This window comes from Vombatus ursinus, unplaced genomic scaffold (assembly GCF_900497805.2).
Source record: "Vombatus ursinus unplaced genomic scaffold, bare-nosed wombat genome assembly UNPS02014773.1, whole genome shotgun sequence".
NCBI classification, from domain to species: domain Eukaryota; kingdom Metazoa; phylum Chordata; class Mammalia; order Diprotodontia; family Vombatidae; genus Vombatus; species Vombatus ursinus.
In genome coordinates, this window is record NW_020954551.1 from 38,816,684 (window position 1) to 38,836,928 (window position 20,245).

General features: G+C 42.2%; 1 protein-coding gene across 1 annotated transcript in view; it reads right to left on the reverse strand.

Moving 5' to 3' along the window:
* CCDC174 (coiled-coil domain containing 174) overlaps positions 1-8,833 on the reverse strand; it is a 22,574-nt gene extending 13,741 nt beyond the window's left edge. Inside the window, exons 1-3 of the mRNA XM_027863859.1 lie at positions 8,706-8,833; positions 1,338-1,442; positions 675-775 (exon numbers count right to left, since the gene is read on the reverse strand). Of these exons, the coding sequence (XP_027719660.1) occupies positions 675-775; positions 1,338-1,442; positions 8,706-8,747 (248 nt within the window). The 5' untranslated portion in view covers positions 8,748-8,833. The remainder of the gene's footprint in view (positions 1-674; positions 776-1,337; positions 1,443-8,705) is intronic.
* Positions 8,834-20,245: the final 11,412 nt, after the last annotated feature.

Sequence of the window (20,245 nt, forward strand, 5' to 3'; positions counted from 1 at the left end):
CTACTACTACTACTACTACTACTACTACTACTACTACTACTACTACTAATTATAACAAGAGTTGACATGTATTGATCACTTTATAGTGTGTAAAGCACTTTATAGACATGATCTCATCTGACCCTCACAACCCCTCTGTGAGGTTTAGTACACTACAGGTGTTATTATCCTCATTTTACAAGTGAGTAAACTGAGGCCCAGAGAAGTTAAGGTGACTTGCTTGGGAGTCACAAAGCCAGGAGGAGTCGGGTTGGTCCTCCTGACTTCTTTCTTAGTCCAGCACTGTCCAGACTAGGCATTCCACTTCTCTACTTATCATCCAGGACTCAATTATGATCAGACAACTCACTGGCATTTTAATCCAAGAAACAGCTGTTCTGTCCATTAGTTCTGGTGAGGTTTATTAAGTTATTTATTTTTTTGCAGGAGTACGCAGGATCAGGTGAGATGGGTGAACCAGGAGTCTTCTGCCATAACTAAACTGGACCAGGGAGCTGAAATTTTGAACCATGCTGATTTCAAGGGTAGGAAAATTTAGGGAACAAACAAAAGAATTTCCTTTTTCTTGGAGATCCCCATTTTACTGGTATGATTTGGATACTACTTTGCCTAAAGACTAACATGAAATCTCTCAGAGGAGATGAAAACAAACATTTCCTGGGGCTTAATGTTACCTTGACTTGTCTAACGTCTTTTGCTCCTCAGCCTTCTGTTCAGCATCTTTTTCAGCCCGTTCTGAAACACCAACATTCTGTTTGTTCCAGATACTTGGTTTCTGGAGAATTGGAAAAAAAAAACAAAACACAATAAAACCAACATATGACTGCTACTTATTAGCCAGAGAAGGAAAAGAACTTGCAAATAATTAATCAATGGAATATTAAACCTACTCATGGTGCCTGACAGAGTGTGAGCTCAGAGTCATGGATATGCTAACAAAAATTCCTATACAGTCACATAGTATCACTAGTATATTAATCTATTCCCTAATTACAGCCTCACTGAGTGCTCTAATTTTGGAAAATGACATATTTGGAGAACAATGTTCACTGCACATAGTTAACAACATAAATGAAGCTAAACCATTAAAATCTGAAGCCACTAAGACCTTTTAGAGCCCTCCTCATTACATTTCTGTTATTTTGCTGTTCCCATTTGGTATCTATCCAGTATAATGAAGCAAATGATTTTTTTTCTCTGGGGTTATATTAGTGCTATTTATTAATAACAAAACATGTGAACAGACGTTATGTTCTACCATCTGGGTTCAGATGATATCTATTGTTGTGAAAAATTTTATGCCTACAGGTAATTAATAAAAAAAATTGTATTTCTACCTTGTTGGTTGATTTTGGTTTCCCTGGAACTCCAGCATCTTTGAGAAGTTTTTCTTGTTTGAATTCTTCTTGTTTTCGGAAAAGTTCGGCCTTGAGGTCCACTAACTAGAACAAAAACAAAAAGCAATCACCGTTAACTTTAATCCAGCTGAATGGGTGATGAGGAACGTCTATTGCCCACATTATGGGTATGCAGTTATATGGACAGTTCATTGAGTTAGTCCATTAACACATGTATCTTGGACAAACTGCGTAAGAGGAGAAGATCAGGTGGACCAGGTTGCCTTTAGGAAACTGGGTAGCACCCTGAAAGATCTCAAGAAGCTCCCTAACACAAAAACTCATCTTAATAACAGCATTCTCAAATCACAAACTATTAACAACTTTATGAAAGAGTGCTCCAAATCACTAATGAATACCAGAAATGAAAATCCAAACAACCCTGAAGATTCACCTCCTACTTGGCAAGTTGATAAAGATGACAAAAGATGAAAGTTGACATTGATAGCGTTGTAGAAAAACAAACACATTTGATACTCTGTAGGTAGAGCTATGAAGTGACCCAACAACATGGAAAAACAATTTGGAATTACGCTAAAGAAGTGATGAAAGGCCCATACTCTTTGATCCAGAGATTTCACTAGTTAGTATATATTCCACGGTCAAAGACACAAAGAAAGATCATATATGCAACAAAATATTCAGAGCAGAACTTTTTGTAGTAGCAAAGAACCAGAAACAAAGTAGATGCCCAGAAATTAGGGAATGGCTAAACAAACTGTGGCACATGAATGTAATTCAGTATTACTGTTCAGTAAGAATCGACGAAAATTCAGAGCAACACAAGAACACTAACTTCGATTGATACAAAGCAGAGAAGATAGAGCCAGGAGACAACAGACACAAAGGTGACCATAATGTAGATGGAAAGAATAACAATTAAACTGAATGCTGAATGAATAATAAGGATTGAACTTGACCCCTGCAGAGGTGGGGGACTATGAGTACGGAACATTACATGTATCATCAACCTCTGATAATACGTTAGTTTTGCTGAACTGCTTCCCTGAACCCTTCCCCCCCTTTTAAAATTTTTTGTTACAAGGGGTAACCTGCTGTATAGAGAAGAGGGGAGAAGTATTCAGAAATAAATATGAAATAAATATGAAGGAAAAACAAACCGTACCAGCCACAGTTTTTAAAAATCATCTCGTCCTTGTGATTCTCCATGGAAAACCATGATCTCCGAAAAATCAAACCCAAAAGACAATGGAGAAATCCACGGCACGTGTAAGAAGACTATATCATACTATCAGTGACAACTTGTGCCTAAGAAATGGCATGACGCATTTCATCCAGAAAATGTAGGGATCAGAACAGAAGCTCAGATTTCACTGATACAAAGAATCCTAGATGGAAAAAAAAACCAAAAAACCTCCCTCTACCAATGCAAACTGGGATCTTTGCTTCAAATTCTAGTCTCAGAATTGTCTAGAGCACAGAGAGGTTAAGCGACTTGCCCAGGGCTGTACAGTGAGCTGAGGCCCTCCTGGCTCCTTGAGACCAGCTCTTCATATATAACACCATGCTCTGATACGGCAGGAGTAACAGGAGGGCACCCACGTGCTGCACTGGTATTTATTACACGCTAAAAAATCCAGACGGTAGCTTCTATGGCACTAGCAGATGCTCTTCCGATGGTTTGGTGAAGAATGTAAACACAAACGAGAATCACCCAGGAGAGGGCATGAACAGTTGTGATCTCCACCAGTGGGGAAAATACACTGATGAGATTTATGACATTATCAAAATATTTAAAACAGGTAAATGTAATGAATTTACTTTAGAGTGGCTAATAAAGCAAATGAGATCTCTAACACAGTTACTGACTAGAGACAATGTGGTAGTGTAAAGAGAGTTGGATAGGAAACCAGAAGACCCAGGCTTCAATCTTTTCCATCACTCAATAGCTCTGTCACTTCAGGCAAGACACACGACATTTTGGGCTTCAGTTTTGTAAAACAAGGGGATGAAACAAGATGGTCTGTAAGGTCCTTTCCAGGACTTAGAGTATTCCACATTCTCTTGCCTTTAGACCTTCATCTATATCTTTATCCTATCCTTATGAGCTTCAGAAAAGGTTTTTCTTATCTAGACAATCAGTTTCTATTTTGGAAAAATATCCCTAATGTCACTTTCCAGAGTAAAAGACAGTTTCATTTTCTGAATTTAATTTTCCTTAACAGATGTTAAGCTTTCATCTTTTTCCTCTGTGCCTTCTCTAAAACAAATTCTTCAATCACAAGGGCATAAACTTACCTCTAAATGACACTTAGAAAGGATCACAAGATTAGAGTTGGAAAGGAATGTAGGGTAATTTAGTCCAACTCTTTCATTTTCCCGACATCATACTCTAAGAATCTATCCCCCAGACTATACGCAGGAATCCAGGACCATCCTTATCTGATTACCGGGCTGAGCTTTGTTGAGATTGTATAGTCTCTACTTTTCAAAGTCGGGGCCTCCCCAAATCAAAGGCTACAGCATCTGACGCTGTTAACCAGCCTCTCCTCCTGGATATCCATTTTCTCTTCTTTGGGTTTCCATGATTGCCCTCTCTTTGTTCTGCCTGTCTGACGCTTCATTTTAATCTCTTTTGCCAGACTGCCATCCACGCCATGCCTATGGTGGGTATCTCCCAAGGTTCTGTCCTGGGCCCTCGTCTCTGTTCTTTGTATATTATCTCATCATCTCCCATCAGTTCGATTATTATCTTCATGGAGATGATTCCTAGACCTTTTTATCCAATCTTAGCCTCTCTTTCTCCCAAATATCAGTCCCATATGACCAGCTTCCATTTGGACATTTAGAACTGGATTTCTGTCAGCATTTCAAACTCACGTGATAAAAACAGAACTCATCTTTCCCCTCAAAGATTCCTTATTCCCTTATTCCCAACTTTCCTATTACTGTTAAAGCCCACTCCAACTCCAGTGTTACCCGCAACTCCTATCTCTCACTCACCCAACATACTCAATTGATTGCCAAATCTTGTTATTTCTTTTTCTTCAATATCTCTTTTGGGCATCTTCTTCTCTATACTCACATAGTCACCACCCTGTTTCAGGCCCTCATCACCTCTTGCCTGGCCTATTGCAATAGCCCTTTACATTTGTCATTTGCCTCAAGTCTCTCCCCACCATATTATCCATTCTCTACTTAGCTGCTAAAGGGATTTTCCTAACGTGTCGGTATGATTATCATCTCTGTTACTCAATAAATTCCAGTGACTCCCTATTGCCTTCAAGATCAAATATAGAGTCCTCTGGCATTTAAAGTTCTTCACAACTTGGGTACTTCCTACTCTTCCAGTCTTCTACATTCTGCTCCCCTCCACACTCGATGAGCCAACCGGACTGGACTACTTGGTGTTCCTCAATCTCTATCTCCCGTCTCTTTCCTTCCTTGGTGCTTGCTCACTGTTGCCATGCATGCCTAGAATGCTCTCCCGTCCAACTCCACACTCTTGGAATCCCTGGCTCCCTTTAAGACGCAGCTCATGGGCCATATCCTTGCACAGGCTTTTCCTGGTCCCCCAGCTGCCAGTGTCCTCCTTTCCACTGACTTTGCATTCATCTTGTATGTTAGGATTTTCATGTTGTCTGCTCCATTAGGACAGAAGCTCCTTAAAGGCAGGAGCTGTTCTTGCTCTCTCTTTGCACTGCCAGCACTTAGGAAAAGGTATGGCACAGAGTAAGCACTTAACAAATGCTTACTGATGGACTGAAATGTGAGGTAGAGCCACCGGAGGCTTTCAAACAGAGACCTGGTAATTTTTCAGGGATGTGATGGAGGGGATTTCAGGCACGGGCTGGATGAGGTGGCTGCTGGTGCCCTTTCTGATTTGGAGATTCCCCTGTAATCTGAACCACAGAAAGGATCTCTCTATCAGAACCAAGCATTAAAAAGGTAAGACGAGAACGGTTCGGAGGAACTTTCGACTCGTCTAAGGTCACAGAAAACAAGAAGTAAAAATAAAATAGGTCATGAGTCGTAAGCCTGACTCTTCTACTTACTTGCCCATGGTGCACATGGGCAAATTATTTTATTTCTTTGGGTCTCAATTTCTTTACCTATAGAACAAATGAGCTCAACTAGATAATCTCCTAAGGTCTCTTCCAGTTTCAAATAAATAAAAAATGAGAAAATGTTATGTTCAGAATTTAGCTATGAGTAGACATGCATTAACAAATACCTCAGGATCCCATTTTATCCCATCCAAGTGTCTTTTTGCTGGTCCTTCTTTCTCTGTTGATTGAAACATCAGAAGAGGACTGGCAGGTGGTCACCAAAGCTTTCTAGGTCACCCTGATGTTCCCATGTGCACCATGACCCACCACTCCAGTATGCTGACAGCTTCCTGCCTTCCTCCTTTCAGCTGGGTTAAGGTTTGCTAGTGTTGCTTCTCCACAACAAAGGAATTAGTCTCCTAAACTTTCAAGGCAAGAGAACTGAGAACATGGGGTTGAATTTAATTGAGATGAATTTAATGGGATAAATATAAAGTCTTACACTCGTGTTAAAAAATCCACATCACAAATACAAGGTGATGAGGTATGGCTGGAGAACAGTTTAAAGAAGATCTGGGGGCTTAAAACTCATACACCGCAGGCTCAATGAGTCAATGGTATATGTTGGCTAAAAAAGCCAATAGAATCTTGGGCATGAAGAGAAGAAGGTGATAATCCTGCTGTACTCTGGCCCCTTCAGACCCCATTTAAAGCATTCTGTTCTGCTTTAGGGGCTTCAGAAGGGTATTGAAAATCTAGAGAATCTACAAAGAGGACAAGAAGAATGATGACAGGCATTGAATCCATTCGATGGAGGAGCAGTGGAAGGCACCAGGGTTGTTTAGAAGAGAAGACTCGGGGGAGCATGGGAGCTATCTTTGAGTTCACGAAGGGCTATCACGTGGAAAAGGGATTAGATTTTTTTTTTTTCTGTTTGGCCTCAGAGGACAGAGCTAGGAATAATGGGTCAAAGTTGCAAAGGGGCAAATTTAAGCTTCATGTGAATATGAACTTCCCAATGACTTAGGCTATCTCAAAGGGCCTCAAGAGGCCATCTATTAGTTCCCCCTCATTGGAGAGCTCCAAGTGAAGGTTATAAGCCACTACCACCACCGACCTTACTGGTTCTGCTGGGGGGATTTTTTTTTCAGTTGTAGAGTAGGCTAGCTTACCCCTGGAGGTCTTTCCAGTTCTGATGTTCCGTGATGGTGTGACCAGGCATCACAGATTACGTCAGAGAATTTCTGAGTTGAAAGGGACCACAGAAGCAGTCTGGTCCAACCCACATGTGAACAAACAAAAATTCCTACAACATCCTCACTATGTGGTCATCTAACCTCTTCTTAAAGACCACTGAGCAAAATGTATATATCACAATTTCTAGGGGAGACACAGTCCTTGTGCTCAGGAAGCTCTCACTCTTCTGGAGCACCTGAAATCCATTCCTTAATACTAAGGAAGGATCGGATGGTGGTCCAGAGATGCACGCCAACCTGATACCTATACCTGGAATACTTGTTAAGGTATTTACAGCGCCCTCCATCCTAATTAAACCATTCTCTGAGTTCCACCACAGTATGGAGACACCTCTGAGTTCTCCAAAGCTATGCCAGCAGAGAGCTAACTAATGTGGCAAGTATGCAAAGTGGAAAGCCTTCATGTCCATCTCAGGTAACGGAAGGGAAATGTCTGCTGTGCAAAGTCCAGCCTAGCTAAGTTTGGGAAGGTTAAATGTTCTTGGCTGTGGAAACCCTCAAAGACTGTCTAATCAGTCTTACAGTCAGGCTGCTACACATATCAATGAAGTTAATACCCATTCAGACAAAATTAAAGCCCAATGAAGTGTTTTACACACTCCCTGCTGTCACTCTCAAAGGATCTGTGATCTCACTGAAGTGAAGACTTTCTTCAATGCTTCAAATCCTCCAAACCTTCTTCTTCTGTGTTGATCTTACTCCCTCAAAGACCTACTCAATTGCTGTCCTCCTAGTAAAAATCTGACTTCTTGATTTTCCTCAAAGATCCTATCAGGCCTTTGATGATTGAGGTGAGGCAAACCCAAGGACTGGAGAGGGAGAAGGAAGCAGCCAGCAGTCTCTGGTGCAGGTAACTCCTAACCCCTGAAGAATGAAGTCCGGACACCTCTGGTAAAAAATGAGACCTGGGAACAACTAGGTCCAGGAACCCAAGGACAAGATAATAGCTCCTGCCTACCGCTTAAGGTAGAACTTTTACATTCCCATCCACAAGACAGAATTCAGACAAGACTACACAGTGAAACTGGAGGTCAGGAGAGAGGTTAGGGCTGGAAAAACAGATCTGAGAATCATCTTCATAGAGATGATCATTGAACCCATATAAGATAAGATCATCAAATGAGATAGCATAAGAGGAGAAGCGGGTCAAGGAGAGACCTCTGAGGGCATGAAAAAGAAGATCCAAGTAAAGGAGACTAAGAAGGACAAGAACCAGGAGAGAACAGTCATGAAAACCTAGATAGGAAAGAGTATCCAGAAGACAGTGATCACCAGAGTTAAAGATAAATGAGAAAAGGCTACTAGACTGGGCAATTAAGAGACTATTGACTCGCCCCAGACTGGACACAGGTGCAGGGTCGGGGCATAGTCAGACGAGGGTAAGTTGTCTCCAGCAAGAGGAGATGAGGCCAGGCCAGCAGGAGAGGCTGGGCTAGATCACGGCGGGTCCCAAATGGGAGAGGATTTCTGAGGATTCGAGGTTTCTGAGTGGGGGAATTGCAGGAGTGAACGATCCACTGAGGAAGGGAGAGGGCTCCTTGGGAGAGGGTCAGGGGGGCGCCCTGGGCGTGCGGGGATTCGATCAATGATGGGGGGCTTTGCTGGCACCGAACGGGGTGTTCTGGGCGTCCCCGGCTTGGGGCCAGGAGGGACCGCGGGGATCACTAGTCCAGGGGTTCTTAGCCCGGGGCCCTGGAACTTTTTTTTTTTTTAATGGTTTGATAACTGCATTTCCATAAAACTGGTTTTCTGTGTGTTCCATTCCACGTATTTAATCCTTTATTCTGAGAAGGGGCCCTCAGGCTTGCCCAGACTGCCCAAGGGGGTGTGCACGATATAAGAACTCCCGGTCTAGTCCAAACTCCTCATTTTACAGGTGGGGAAAGTGAGGCCGGCGAGCTCACACTCTTCTTTCCATGCTCTGCCCAGCGGTTCCCCATCTAATACCCCCCCAGGGTGTGGGGGGGTCTGTGTCAGGGATGGGGGAGGGGAGCCCATGGGGCCCCCAAGGTCCGGGGGGCGCCCGAGCGCGGCGCACTCACCGACGAGGCCGTGACGTCCAGCGGCTTCTTCCTGCGGTCCATGGTCACGGGCGCCCTGCGAAGTTCCGACCGCCCCGCAGCCCTGAGCCCGGGTTCTGCCTCCACCTCTCGCTTCCCGAGCAGTCAAATACCGGCGGAAGCGATCTTTCCAATAGAACCGTAAAGCGACGCGGACGTGGCTTTTCCGACAGTGCCGTAAAACGAGGTGGACGCTGGCCGCCGCCATCTTGGGGAGGTCAAGTGTGGCACTAAGGAGAGGAGGAGGGAGGGGCGGGGCTGCGGAGGAGTTGGTGTGAAGCCTTGAGGCTGCTTCGGGCTGGGAACTGGGCGCCGCGTGCTCTGCGCAGGGGTTCTCTGTCTCCTCCTCCACCTCCCAGAGTTTCTCTCCTTAATGCACTCCAGCCTTGGATTGGGATCTGGGATGTGCTAGTACAGTTTTAACAACCAACCTTGGGTGGGGGGAATCAGTGCGCAGGACACACTTTTCAAAATGATGATGATAAACAACATATATATATAGCACTTACTTTGTGCAAGGCACTGTGCTAAGTGCTTTATAATTATTATCTCAATTAATCCTTGAAATAGCCCTGGGAGGTAGGTGCTATTATTATCCCCGTTTTACAGAAAGGGAAACTGAGGCAGACAAAGAACAGTGTCAGTCGCACAGTGAGAATCTGAGGTCGAATTTGAATCCAAGTATTTCAGACTCTATCTGCTGCTTCACCTTAAGTTTAAACTGCCTTATTAACATTTTCTCCATCCCTTTCTTAAATCTAGATGTATTTGCTGATTTATGAGTCACATTGGAAATATAACAGCTGGCTCTTATGAGCTGGTGGGAGCTGGTTCCAAGTGGTACTCAGAACCCAGGACAGACCCTTTCACTTTTAATTGCTAGGAAGTTGGTCCAGATAAGCAAATGATGTCTGATTTTGCAATTTCAACTCAGTGGGAGGTGATTTAGCACAATGGAAAGAGCACTTGCTCTGAAGGCAGAGGATCTGGGTTCAAATTCTGCTGCTGATAGTCGCTACCCATGTGTGACCTGGGGCAAGTTACTTAACCAACCCCTTGGGTCTTGGTTTCCCCATCTGTAAAATGAAGGGGATGGACCCTGAGGTCCCCTCTGAGTTCTGTACTCTGGGACTAAACAGGATAGGTCTAATGTTCCTTTATGCTTAGGCTGTCCCTTAAAACAGCTATCATACCAACTTCTCTCCCCCAGCAAGTTTTCTTTTGTCCAAGCTAAATATCCTCAGTTTCTTCAAAGGATTCTGATACAGCACAACTTGAGGGGTTTCACCCTCCTGGTTGCCTTCCTTTGGACACTTGAACTCATCAATGGCCTTCCTAAAATGTGGTACCCAGAACTGAACATTGTTTCCCTGACGTGGTCTGACTGGGGCTGAGGACCCAGCTGAATGACCCTTCCTCAGGCAGAAGGAAATGCTGCCAGGCAGGCAGCTAGATCACCAACACAAGGCACACTGAAGGCTTAGGTCAGTGCCTCTCCCCATAAAAAGTATTTTTGCATGTTGGCCTATTACTTCTAACCCTTCCCTCCTCCACACCCACGTCCAAGACTGCACTGGAGAGGAGTGGAAGGGTAAATATGTCGGATGTGGGGCATGCCTATCTGATGACATCATACCAAGACCTCCACTCCAATACCTCCAAAGCATTGGACTAGGGGACCCAGAAGACTCCAATTTACATCCCAGCTCCACCACTTATTGACTTTGCTCAAGTCCAGACAAGCTAAACTCTCCAAACTTTGATTTTTTGTCTGCCAAATAAGGGTAATAATAAAACAAATGTTCATCCTGCCTAGCTGAGACAGGGAGGAGAAAAGATGCTTTGAAAATTTTGACTAGCTATGCCAAGATAAAGGACCGCCATAGACTCAGACTTGGAAGGGAACCCAGAGGCCATCTAGTCCAAACTGCCTCATTTTACAGATGAGGAAACTGAGGCACTCAGAGATGAAGTAACATCCCAAGGTCACCCTGGTAGCAAGTGAAAGAGCTGAGATTCAAACCCAAGACCTTTGACTCCCAGCTGGGCATTCTTTCTACTGTATCAAGTTGCCTCTGTTATTGCTTATCTGGACCAACTTCCTAGCAATTAAAAGTGAAAGGGTGTGTCCTGGGTCCGGGACACCACTTGGAACCAACTCCCACCAGCTTGTAAGAGCCAGTTGTTATATTTCCAGCATGATTGTTTACACCTCATTAATCAGCAAACACATCTAGATTTAAGAAAGTGATGGAGAAAATGTTAATAAGGCAATTTAAACTTAAGGTGAAGCAGTGGATAGAGTCAAAAAGACTTGGATTCAAATTTGACCTCAGATTCTCACTGTGTGACTGACACTGTTCTTTATCTGCCTCAGTTTCCCTTTCTGTCCCTTAACTATCCTTGGTGTTATATTTGCTAACATTTCACTGCTGCCCGATCTGTTTGTTCTTTGGAAGCATCTTTGTTGTTACAGACATCCCTGGTATTGGAAGAATCCCTTGATCAGTTTCCTCAGCACCTTTCCTAGGCCCTCTCATCAAAGGTCAAAAATGAGAATTTCTACTTTTAAACTGTTTTACATTTTGATAGTTTCACCTACAAAGTTGGCTCATCTTACCTACCTTGATGTTTCACTGGTTAAGCCTTTATGGAGTGCTAAGCATACTTTAACTAGTCAGGATTTTATTTTTAAATCTTTGGTTTCGTTTTCTTTTCCATGTGACAGGTGGTCTGGGCTAGGTACCCAGGTAGGGGGGCTGCCAGAGCTATATTGAGTCCCCCAGGGTCATTCCCCTGCTTTCTGCAATATTCAAGGTCGCAGGCTATTACCAGATTAACTAGACAAGGTAATGTAATATATATATTTTGACCACCAGAGGGCATTTTGACTACACACAAGTAAACACTCCTGGGCCAGAGAATGGAGCTCTCCAAATCATCTGAGCAGCATCACTGGCTGTGGATTCTTTATAATTCCAGAGCTGTGATCAGGATATGCTTTTTAAAATTGCTAAAATAGAAAATTCTCTCATCTTTTCTCTGGGCCCTTATCTCTATTTTGTTTTGTTTTGTTTTTATTTTATTTTTTTACCTTTTTTATTTTTAACATTTGTTTTTAAAACTTTGGGTTACAAATTTTCTCCCTTCCTCCCTCCCCACCCATCCTCATTGAAAAGGCAAGCACTTTGATACAGGTTATAGATGTGCAGTCATGCAAAACACTTCCATAGTAGTCCTATTGTGAAAAACTAAGTATATTTCCCTTCATCCTATCCTACCCCCCATTTATTCTATTCTCTCTTTTGACCCTGTCCCTTCTCAGAAGTGTTTGCTTTTGATTATCCCCTCCCTCAATCTGCCCCCCCTCTATCAATCCCCTGCTCTCTTGTCCCCTTCCCCCCTTATTTTCCTGTAGAGTAAGATAGATTTTCATATCCCATTGTGTATGTTATTCCCTCCTTAAGCCAAATCTTATGAAAATAAGATTCATTCATTCCCTCTCACCTTCCCCCATTTCCCCTCCACTGTAAAAGCCTTTTCTTGTCTGTTTCATGTGATATATTTTACCTCATTCTACTTCTCCCTTTCTCCTTCTCCCAGTATAATCTTCTCACACACCTTAATTTTATTTTCCAGATATCACCCCTTCATCTTCAACTCATCCTGTGTCCTCTATCTATCTATCTATCTATCTATCTATCTATCTATCTATCTATCACGTACATACAATTGTTTTCCTTCCCACTACCCTAATACTGACAAAGGACTCATGAGTTACAAATATCATCTTTCCCTGCAGGAATGTAAACAGTGCAACCTTAATAAGTCTCTTATGTTTTCTCTTTCCTGTTTACCTCTTCCATGTTTCACTTGAGTCTTGTATTTGAAGGTCAAATTTTCTATTCAGCTCTGGTCTTTTCCACAGGAATGCTTGAAAGTCCTCTATTTCATTGAATGACCATTTTTTCCTTATCTCTATTTTTGAAAAGAAGTGGAACTCGCCTCATTCATAGGACTTGGATAATTCACTTTTTAATGGCTATGTGATTTCTTGAAACAAAAGCAGCAGAACAGATAGAGCACTGGACTTGGAGTCAGGAAGATCTGAGTTCAAATCTTGCCTCAGACACGTATTAACTCTGGTCAAGTCACCTAAACTTCTATCTGTCTCAGTTTTTTCATCTGTAAAGTAGGGATAATAATAGCATCTACCTCTCAGGGTTTTTTTTTTGAGGGTAAAATTAAATAATATTTGTAAAGCACTTTTCTAATCTTGAAGAACTGCATAAATTCTAGCTGTTATTAATAAGGTAACTAATGAAACTAACCCCCACTACCCCACCCCACCAGAGGCATAAGGAAAAAGGGTCAGATTTGCAGGATAGCAGGATTTTAGGAATGGCCAAGATTGGCTCAGCAACACTGCAATTATGGGATTGCCTTCTCTCCTGGGGCTCCTAGGCTCTCTTCTTCCAACCAACTGGACAGCCAGGCATGGAAGTCTAGATCAGGGCATCTAATTGTTCTATTAAACATTTCTCTTCAACCCCTTTGGCTATCTGGGAAATGATTGTTGGCTTTGCTTTTCCCAGATTCAGACAGTCAACATCCTAAGTACAGATGGGAATGGGAATAGACAAGGGGTTCTTGGTCTGGGGTTCTTGGTCTAGGGTCCTTGAACTGTGGTTTTTAAAAATATTTTGATAGTGGTATTTCAATAAAATTGATTTCTTTTGTATTTCTATGCATTTTATTCTATGCATTTAAAAATGTTATTCTGGGAATTGATCCATGGGTTTCACCAGACTGCCAAAGACATCCTTGATTACAAAATGTGAAGAATTCCTGTATTAGACAATACAGTGGATGAAACAAATCTGGGGAGTTTAGTGCCTGCAAACTCAGTGAATCAAACAGATGACATGTTAACCAGAAAAACGAATGTGATTGTAGGTGTCACCTGCTTGGCCTGTAAGGCTAGTCCTGTAGGGTACGGTTGTTGGAGAAGGAAACAAGTAATGAGGATGAAAATTTTAATGTTTTTTTTTTTGCTTTTTATCTGTCATTTAGTATTTGCCATCAAAAATCTGGAGTCAACACAAAGTAGGGAACAACTCAATTTTCACGAGGTAATAATTTTACTCATATACAAGCAATTTACCTCAGCTAAAGCTCAGCAGAATTGGACTTAATTTAATTAAATAATTCAACCTAGTAATCATTAATTAATTTAATAAATAACTAATTTAGTAGCTGATAACTTTGCTTAATAATTAAATGATGATCTAATTTTTTACAGTCATAGAATCTCAGAACTACAAGGAACCCCAGAAGCTCTCTGGCTCAAACCAGGCCTGAGCAAAAATCCTCTCTGTAACACAAAGCACAAATGGTCATCTGGCCTTGGTGTGACCTTAAGTGAAGGGAAACCTGTTATCTTCCCCAAGCCATCCATTCCACTTCTAGACAGGTCTCATGTTGCAGAGCTCTGTCCACTATGACACACTGTCTCCTTAGAAAAATCATGTTGTCCAACATTTATTTTATAAGAAAATGAGGTCCAGAGTAGTGAGGAAATGACTTGCCTGTGGTCACACCAGTAGTAAACGGCTGAGCTAAGATCTGAACTCAAGTCCTCTGACTCCAAATTCAACATTCTTTTTGCCTACCTGATAACAGATTTTGATATCTGGTGAGGGAAGGAAGGGTGAGTAGAGAAAGCAAGAGGATGCCAGGAGCATAAAGGAGAGAGGGAAAGGAAGCAAGATGTGAGAAATGGGTAGAAGAAGGGAAATCTGAGGACACACATTCAGAGTTTTGATGAGGACTGGCCTGGCACCGTCTGAAGGCATCTGCCATTGGCTCAATTAGCACATAAATTTGCTGTGTTATGCTGTGTATTCTGAGTTGGTTTAAACAGGATCAGATCATGTTGCATCAATTACTTCTGCATCACTGGCTCCCCAGGGGGATGGATGAGATGATACCTCTAATAGTTTTTCTCCCCATTTCTAATGTCTTTGATTTGGTTTATTACTATTATGCTTTAATTGTCTGCTCAGATCCCTAAGTGCTTTTGAGTGGGTGAAAGAGGGAGGGTAGAGACCTTCATAAATAAAAGAGTAATTATTTTTCTTTATGACCAGGCACACCAAGCTGTGCGCTTAATAAAAAGAAAGAAAGAGAAGAAAAAATACCAGGGCCCTACAGTAATATTCCAGACATGACAACTTGTAACCAACCACATTATTATAGCACTTGGCATCATTATGAAAGAATCTACTAGTCCTGTCATTTTATAATTGGGGGCCAGGTCAGTGATTTTAATGGAAGCAGTGATGCCTTTCAATCAAGCAGGGGATGGAACTTCCTATATCTTCTTACTGTGAACTAAAAATGTCCCTTTTGTCATGCCCCTCAATTTGCTGTTTCTTAACCTTAGTAATAGCTCCGTGTTCCTGTTCTCTCTCCTCTCTCTGGTAATAAATTACCCTGTTGTACCCATAGCATGTTGGTCCTAAAAGTTTAGTGTAGCAGAAAGAATCCTTAATTTGGAATCAGAGAACCTGGGTTTGAATGATACTTTCTATCTGTGGGATTCAGGGAGAGTCGCTTTCCCTTTCTAAGGCTTGATTTCCTTATCTATAAAATGTGAAGGTTGGACTACATCACAGGTTCTTAACCTGGGGAGTAGGAGCTTTAATTTTTTAAAAAAATTCAATATAATTAGTTTCCTTTGTAAACTTATGCATTTTATTTTATGCATTTAAAATATTCTTTTAAGAAGGGTTCCATAGGCTTCCCCAGGCTTCCCAAAGGGACCAGGACACAAAGACATGAATGAACAAAGAATGAAGAACAAAAAGAATGAAAGACAAAGAATGAAGAACTTTTAGACTAGATGAGATGATCTCAACTCTAGATTCTTTGATTCCATTAAGTATGGATTTGAACAAAAGCACAGAGTGAGGAGAGCTGACTTCTAGCCCCAGGGGTCAAGAGAAGGAGATGCTCTCTTTCCCTCTGCCACCATCTATCCAACCTTGGGCAAGTCAGTATTCCTCCTTGTGCTTCTGTTTTCCCATCTGAAAAAGGAAGGGCTTAGACTATAATATCTTTACACCCTCTTCTAGTTCAAAATTCTACATTGTACAGTATAAGACTTTTGGAGGAGAAGAATATGTATATTTGACCCAGTCAAAGGAATCTCCATTTTCTTTGTTTAGAGTGATCTCAGGTCATAGGCCTTTGGTTTGGGGTTAATATGCATGGCCTGCCTAGGCCTTTTGAAAATTCTCTTTGATCTTCCTGGGCAGGGATATGATCAGAAGGTAGAAGTGCATTATAAATAGTGCACTTTAAAAGAAGCAAAGGGAAGACTAAATGTATCCCCTCTTAATGCCTTTTAGAGAAAACGGGGGCACGGGAAGGAAAATAAGCCTTCATCATTGTCTTGGCTTTAATGATTGTTCCTTTGGCAGATGAGGAGATGTGAACATGGTTGAAATAGAAGAATTAAAAAAAATGTCAGTGCACCATCTGTGTTTGTTTCCACAAAAAATAATGGGTACAACTGGTGCCAGAAGTTTATCTGGTTGGGTAAACAAACAGAGCAGCCCTTGAAGGCACAGTGAATGCCATCTTTCAGACATATTCACACTTGGGTACTTCCTCAGAGGCAGCCTACCTGCTTCCATCTCATTGCCTTCATCATCTCAATATTGTGTCCTCATAGGAATGATGCCAGATAGAGCCTGGTAGCACATGCAAGGTCTCTCATATAGCATCTGCTCAGCACTTGTTGATTGAATAGGGAGGAGATAGCCTTTTTCTCATTAGCTACTGAGGGCCGTCTCCAGTCATTCTGATCTATGTCTGGCCACTGGACCTAGATGGTTCCAGAGGAGAAAGTGAGGCTGGTGACTTTGCACAGCCCTTACCCACTTAAATCCAATTCTCTTGCTTGCCATGACGTTACATCCCCGATGTCGTGGTCCTCTTCAAGAACGAAGGACAAACAATAACAACAACGACACTAACTGTAGAGAGCCATATTCTCAGATACAAATCTGAGAGTAATCTAGGAAGAGTTATCAAAGGCCAATGGTCCTACCAATTGGGCTAATTTAGACTAGCATCTCTCTGCTCATCCACCACAGATGCACCCTGATCAATAGAACCGCGTAAGAGTGTCATGCTCACCCAGGGACCAAGACAATGAGACACTATCCAGTCCTAGTGTCCAAGGCAAGCACTTGAGACAAAAGCACAAAATACAAGGGAGTAGTGAGTCTACCACCAGATCCTGTATATGTTTTTATTCTTAATCTACTAGTTAACTATATCCTACATGCACATCCTCACATTCTCAATTTTGGATTATTTTTATCTTGTTCTTATCTTTTTCAATAGGATTCAGGTATAAATGGTCCTTTGACAAGTCAATATCCTGCTTTTTTTTATATTTAGCACTCTGGATTACTGCGTAGGCAGAGAAAACAACTGCCTTTTGTAGCTGAATAAAAGCATTGGATGTGTACTTATTTTCTGTAGGCTCCCTGAAAGTGTGCCCAGTGCAGCTCCAGCAGCAGACAGGACAGCAGAGATGAGAAGTGCCTTCTCCGATGGCCATATGGCTCTGAGTTTATCTTCTAGGTCTCTCTTTTGAAAGCTATGGCTCCATGTGGCTCTTAGACTGAGTGTTTGGTGGGATGAAGTCTACCAGAAGGGTTGTTCTGAAGAGTCTGTGGATCACTGATGAGAGATAGCATGGTATAAAGGAAAGAGAGCTGGCCTCAAAGTCAGGAAGATCTGATTTCGACTCAACCTCTGATGTTCACTGGTTGTACAACTAATGGCAAGTTATTTAAAATCTCAGTGGTCCAGGCAACTCTAAGTCCATAAATGGCAGAGAAAGGACTAACCTTCACTGGTAGAGAAAACTCCTCACTGGAAACTACCTATAGGGGGCAGCTAGGTGGTGCAGTGGATAGAGCACCAGTCCTAAAGTCAGGAGGACCTGAGTTCAAATCTGGCCTCAGACCAATCACTTGACACTTACTAGCTGTGTGACCCTGGGCAAGTCACTTAACTCCAATTACCTAAAAAGGAAAATAAAAAGGAAAAAAAATGGAAACTCCCTATACCAATGAAATCCTCATCCCTAAGGACCATTGTTACGTTGGGATAATTATGGGCAATTTTGGTCTGTAATTGTGGTCTAATTCTAGTTCATTTCATTGGTTGAACTGGCCAGGACATCTGGAGGTCTTTATTTGTAGAATGGAGATTTATCATTATGAGGGAGCATAAGTGCTTAAAGGATCACAAGTTGGGCAGTTTATTATTTAATAGCCATGCAAGTGTGCAGTTCCCTAGCCCTACAGTCCCCTGGACCCATGAATAAACAGTGGCTCAGGAGTGCAGTGGTATGCATACTCCAGCTGAGAGCCGAGATCTCTGGGTCTCTGGTCTTAGATCTGATTGCTTTCACTTGGCAGATTCATAGGGACTGAATGGAAGCAGGACCTTCAGGACAGTCAGGCATTGGATGATCTAGACTGTGACTTCCTTTATTAACTATAAATTATGTTTGTCATAATTAGGAAAGTTTGTTAACCTTGTATACGTGGATCAGATGGAGTTGGCAGAAGTAGTGCTGATAAGCAGAGCCTGGCATACATTGCAAATGTACCTATCTCAACCAATATTGGGTACCAGGGAACTTCTTAGTACACAGGCAGGGCAATCAGTGGTCAAACATGGTGTCATTTCTGTCACTTAAGGCCTAGCCATGGGCCAGTCCTCACAGTCATCTGTCAGTTTCTTAGTTGAGTTGTCTGTATATTTTGAGGTCTCTTTTTGTAGTATGAGGATTTGTCATTTGTCAGCCCTTGAAACAGCAAATTTCTGATGCATGATGAGCTGTGAGTTGGTGCCTTGCTAAGTACTCGGTGGGTGCTAACATTTTACAGCTCACAGCAATGTGCTGCATGGTTTCTACTATTTATTTACATAATATACATTGATGACTAAGACTGGGCTCTTTAAGGATAACCCTTTTATAGTTCCTGGTGGATAGAGCCCTGGGCCTGGACTCAGGAGGATTCCTTTTCCTGAGTTCAAATCTAGCCTCAGACACTTACTAGCTATGTGACCCTGGGTAAGTCACTTCACTCTGTTTGCCTCAGTTTCCTCATCTGTAAAATGATCTGGAAAAGGAAATGGCAAACTACTCCAGTATCTTTGCCAAGAAAACACCAAATGGGATCATGGAGAGTTGAACACACCTGAAAAATGACCGAACAACAACAATATAAGCCATGACCTGGTCCTGACTTGCCATCACAAACCCTTTGGTTGCCACAAAATTTATCTGACGCTTCTTCATTGATATATATCATTGGCTGAGGCCATGACAATGATGATTCTGATAATGACTCACATGTAGCAAATCTGCATTAACTCCTCAGAAAAGTGGAGATGGAGCTGAAGGCAGCACCATAGAGTCTAAGAAGTAGGGGGACCATCTTGTCTCCCCAGCACCTGACCAAGAAGAACCTTTACAACATCCCTGATGAGTGGTCACCTAACCTTTGGATGAAGACCTCCAGTAAGGAGGACTGCCCCTTATCCTCTCTAAGTAGCCCTTTCCACTTTTGGATGGTTCTAACTGTTCAGGAAGTGTTTCCTGTGATTAATCTACAGTGTGACTCTGACAGTCCTATTTTCTCCTAGTACTGGTGCCATAGATAGAGCACTAAGTTGGTTGTTGTCCATCATTCTTGAAGAGGACCATGACATCACTACTGATCAGACTTTGATGAGCTAGGAAGGTTCTATCACAGGTCAGGTACAAAAGTGCATACGAACATTTGGAGTGAAGGTGGCTCTAAATTTGCACATCTCACATACAGCACTAGACTGAGAATCTGGAAGACCTGAGATCAAACCCAGCTTCAAATACTTACTAGCTGTGTGACCCTGGGCCAGTTACAACCTCTCTCAGTCTCATTTTCCTTATCTGCAAAATGGGGATAACAATCGTACCGACCTCCCCAGGATTGTTATGAGGATAAAATGAGATAATTTTTGTAAAATTTTTGCAAACCTTAGAACACTGTAAAATGGTGGCTATTATTACTCTGGGGTTTAAACACAAGTCCAATCTCTCTTGATACTACAGTCCTTTAAATATTTAGTCACCTGCAGTGGGTTTTATACCACAGAAGTCTTGATGCTGTGTTGCAGTGGGGCAGTCCTGATGCTTCTTGGATGCAGAATTGGGTGTGTGTGGGAAGAGAAGGTCTTGGTGTCTGTGGTATAAGAAATGATTTACTATGTTCCTCAGCTTTGCCCTGGAAGGTCTCTCCACCACAAAGCTACTCTCCATTATAAGGTTGTTGTCAGCTGTCAGTTATGAAATATCTGAGCTGCTCACAGAATGACAACCACTGACTGTTAGGAATAAATATTTCTAAACAATAGCATTGGCAAGCACCCAACAAGATATAAACTAT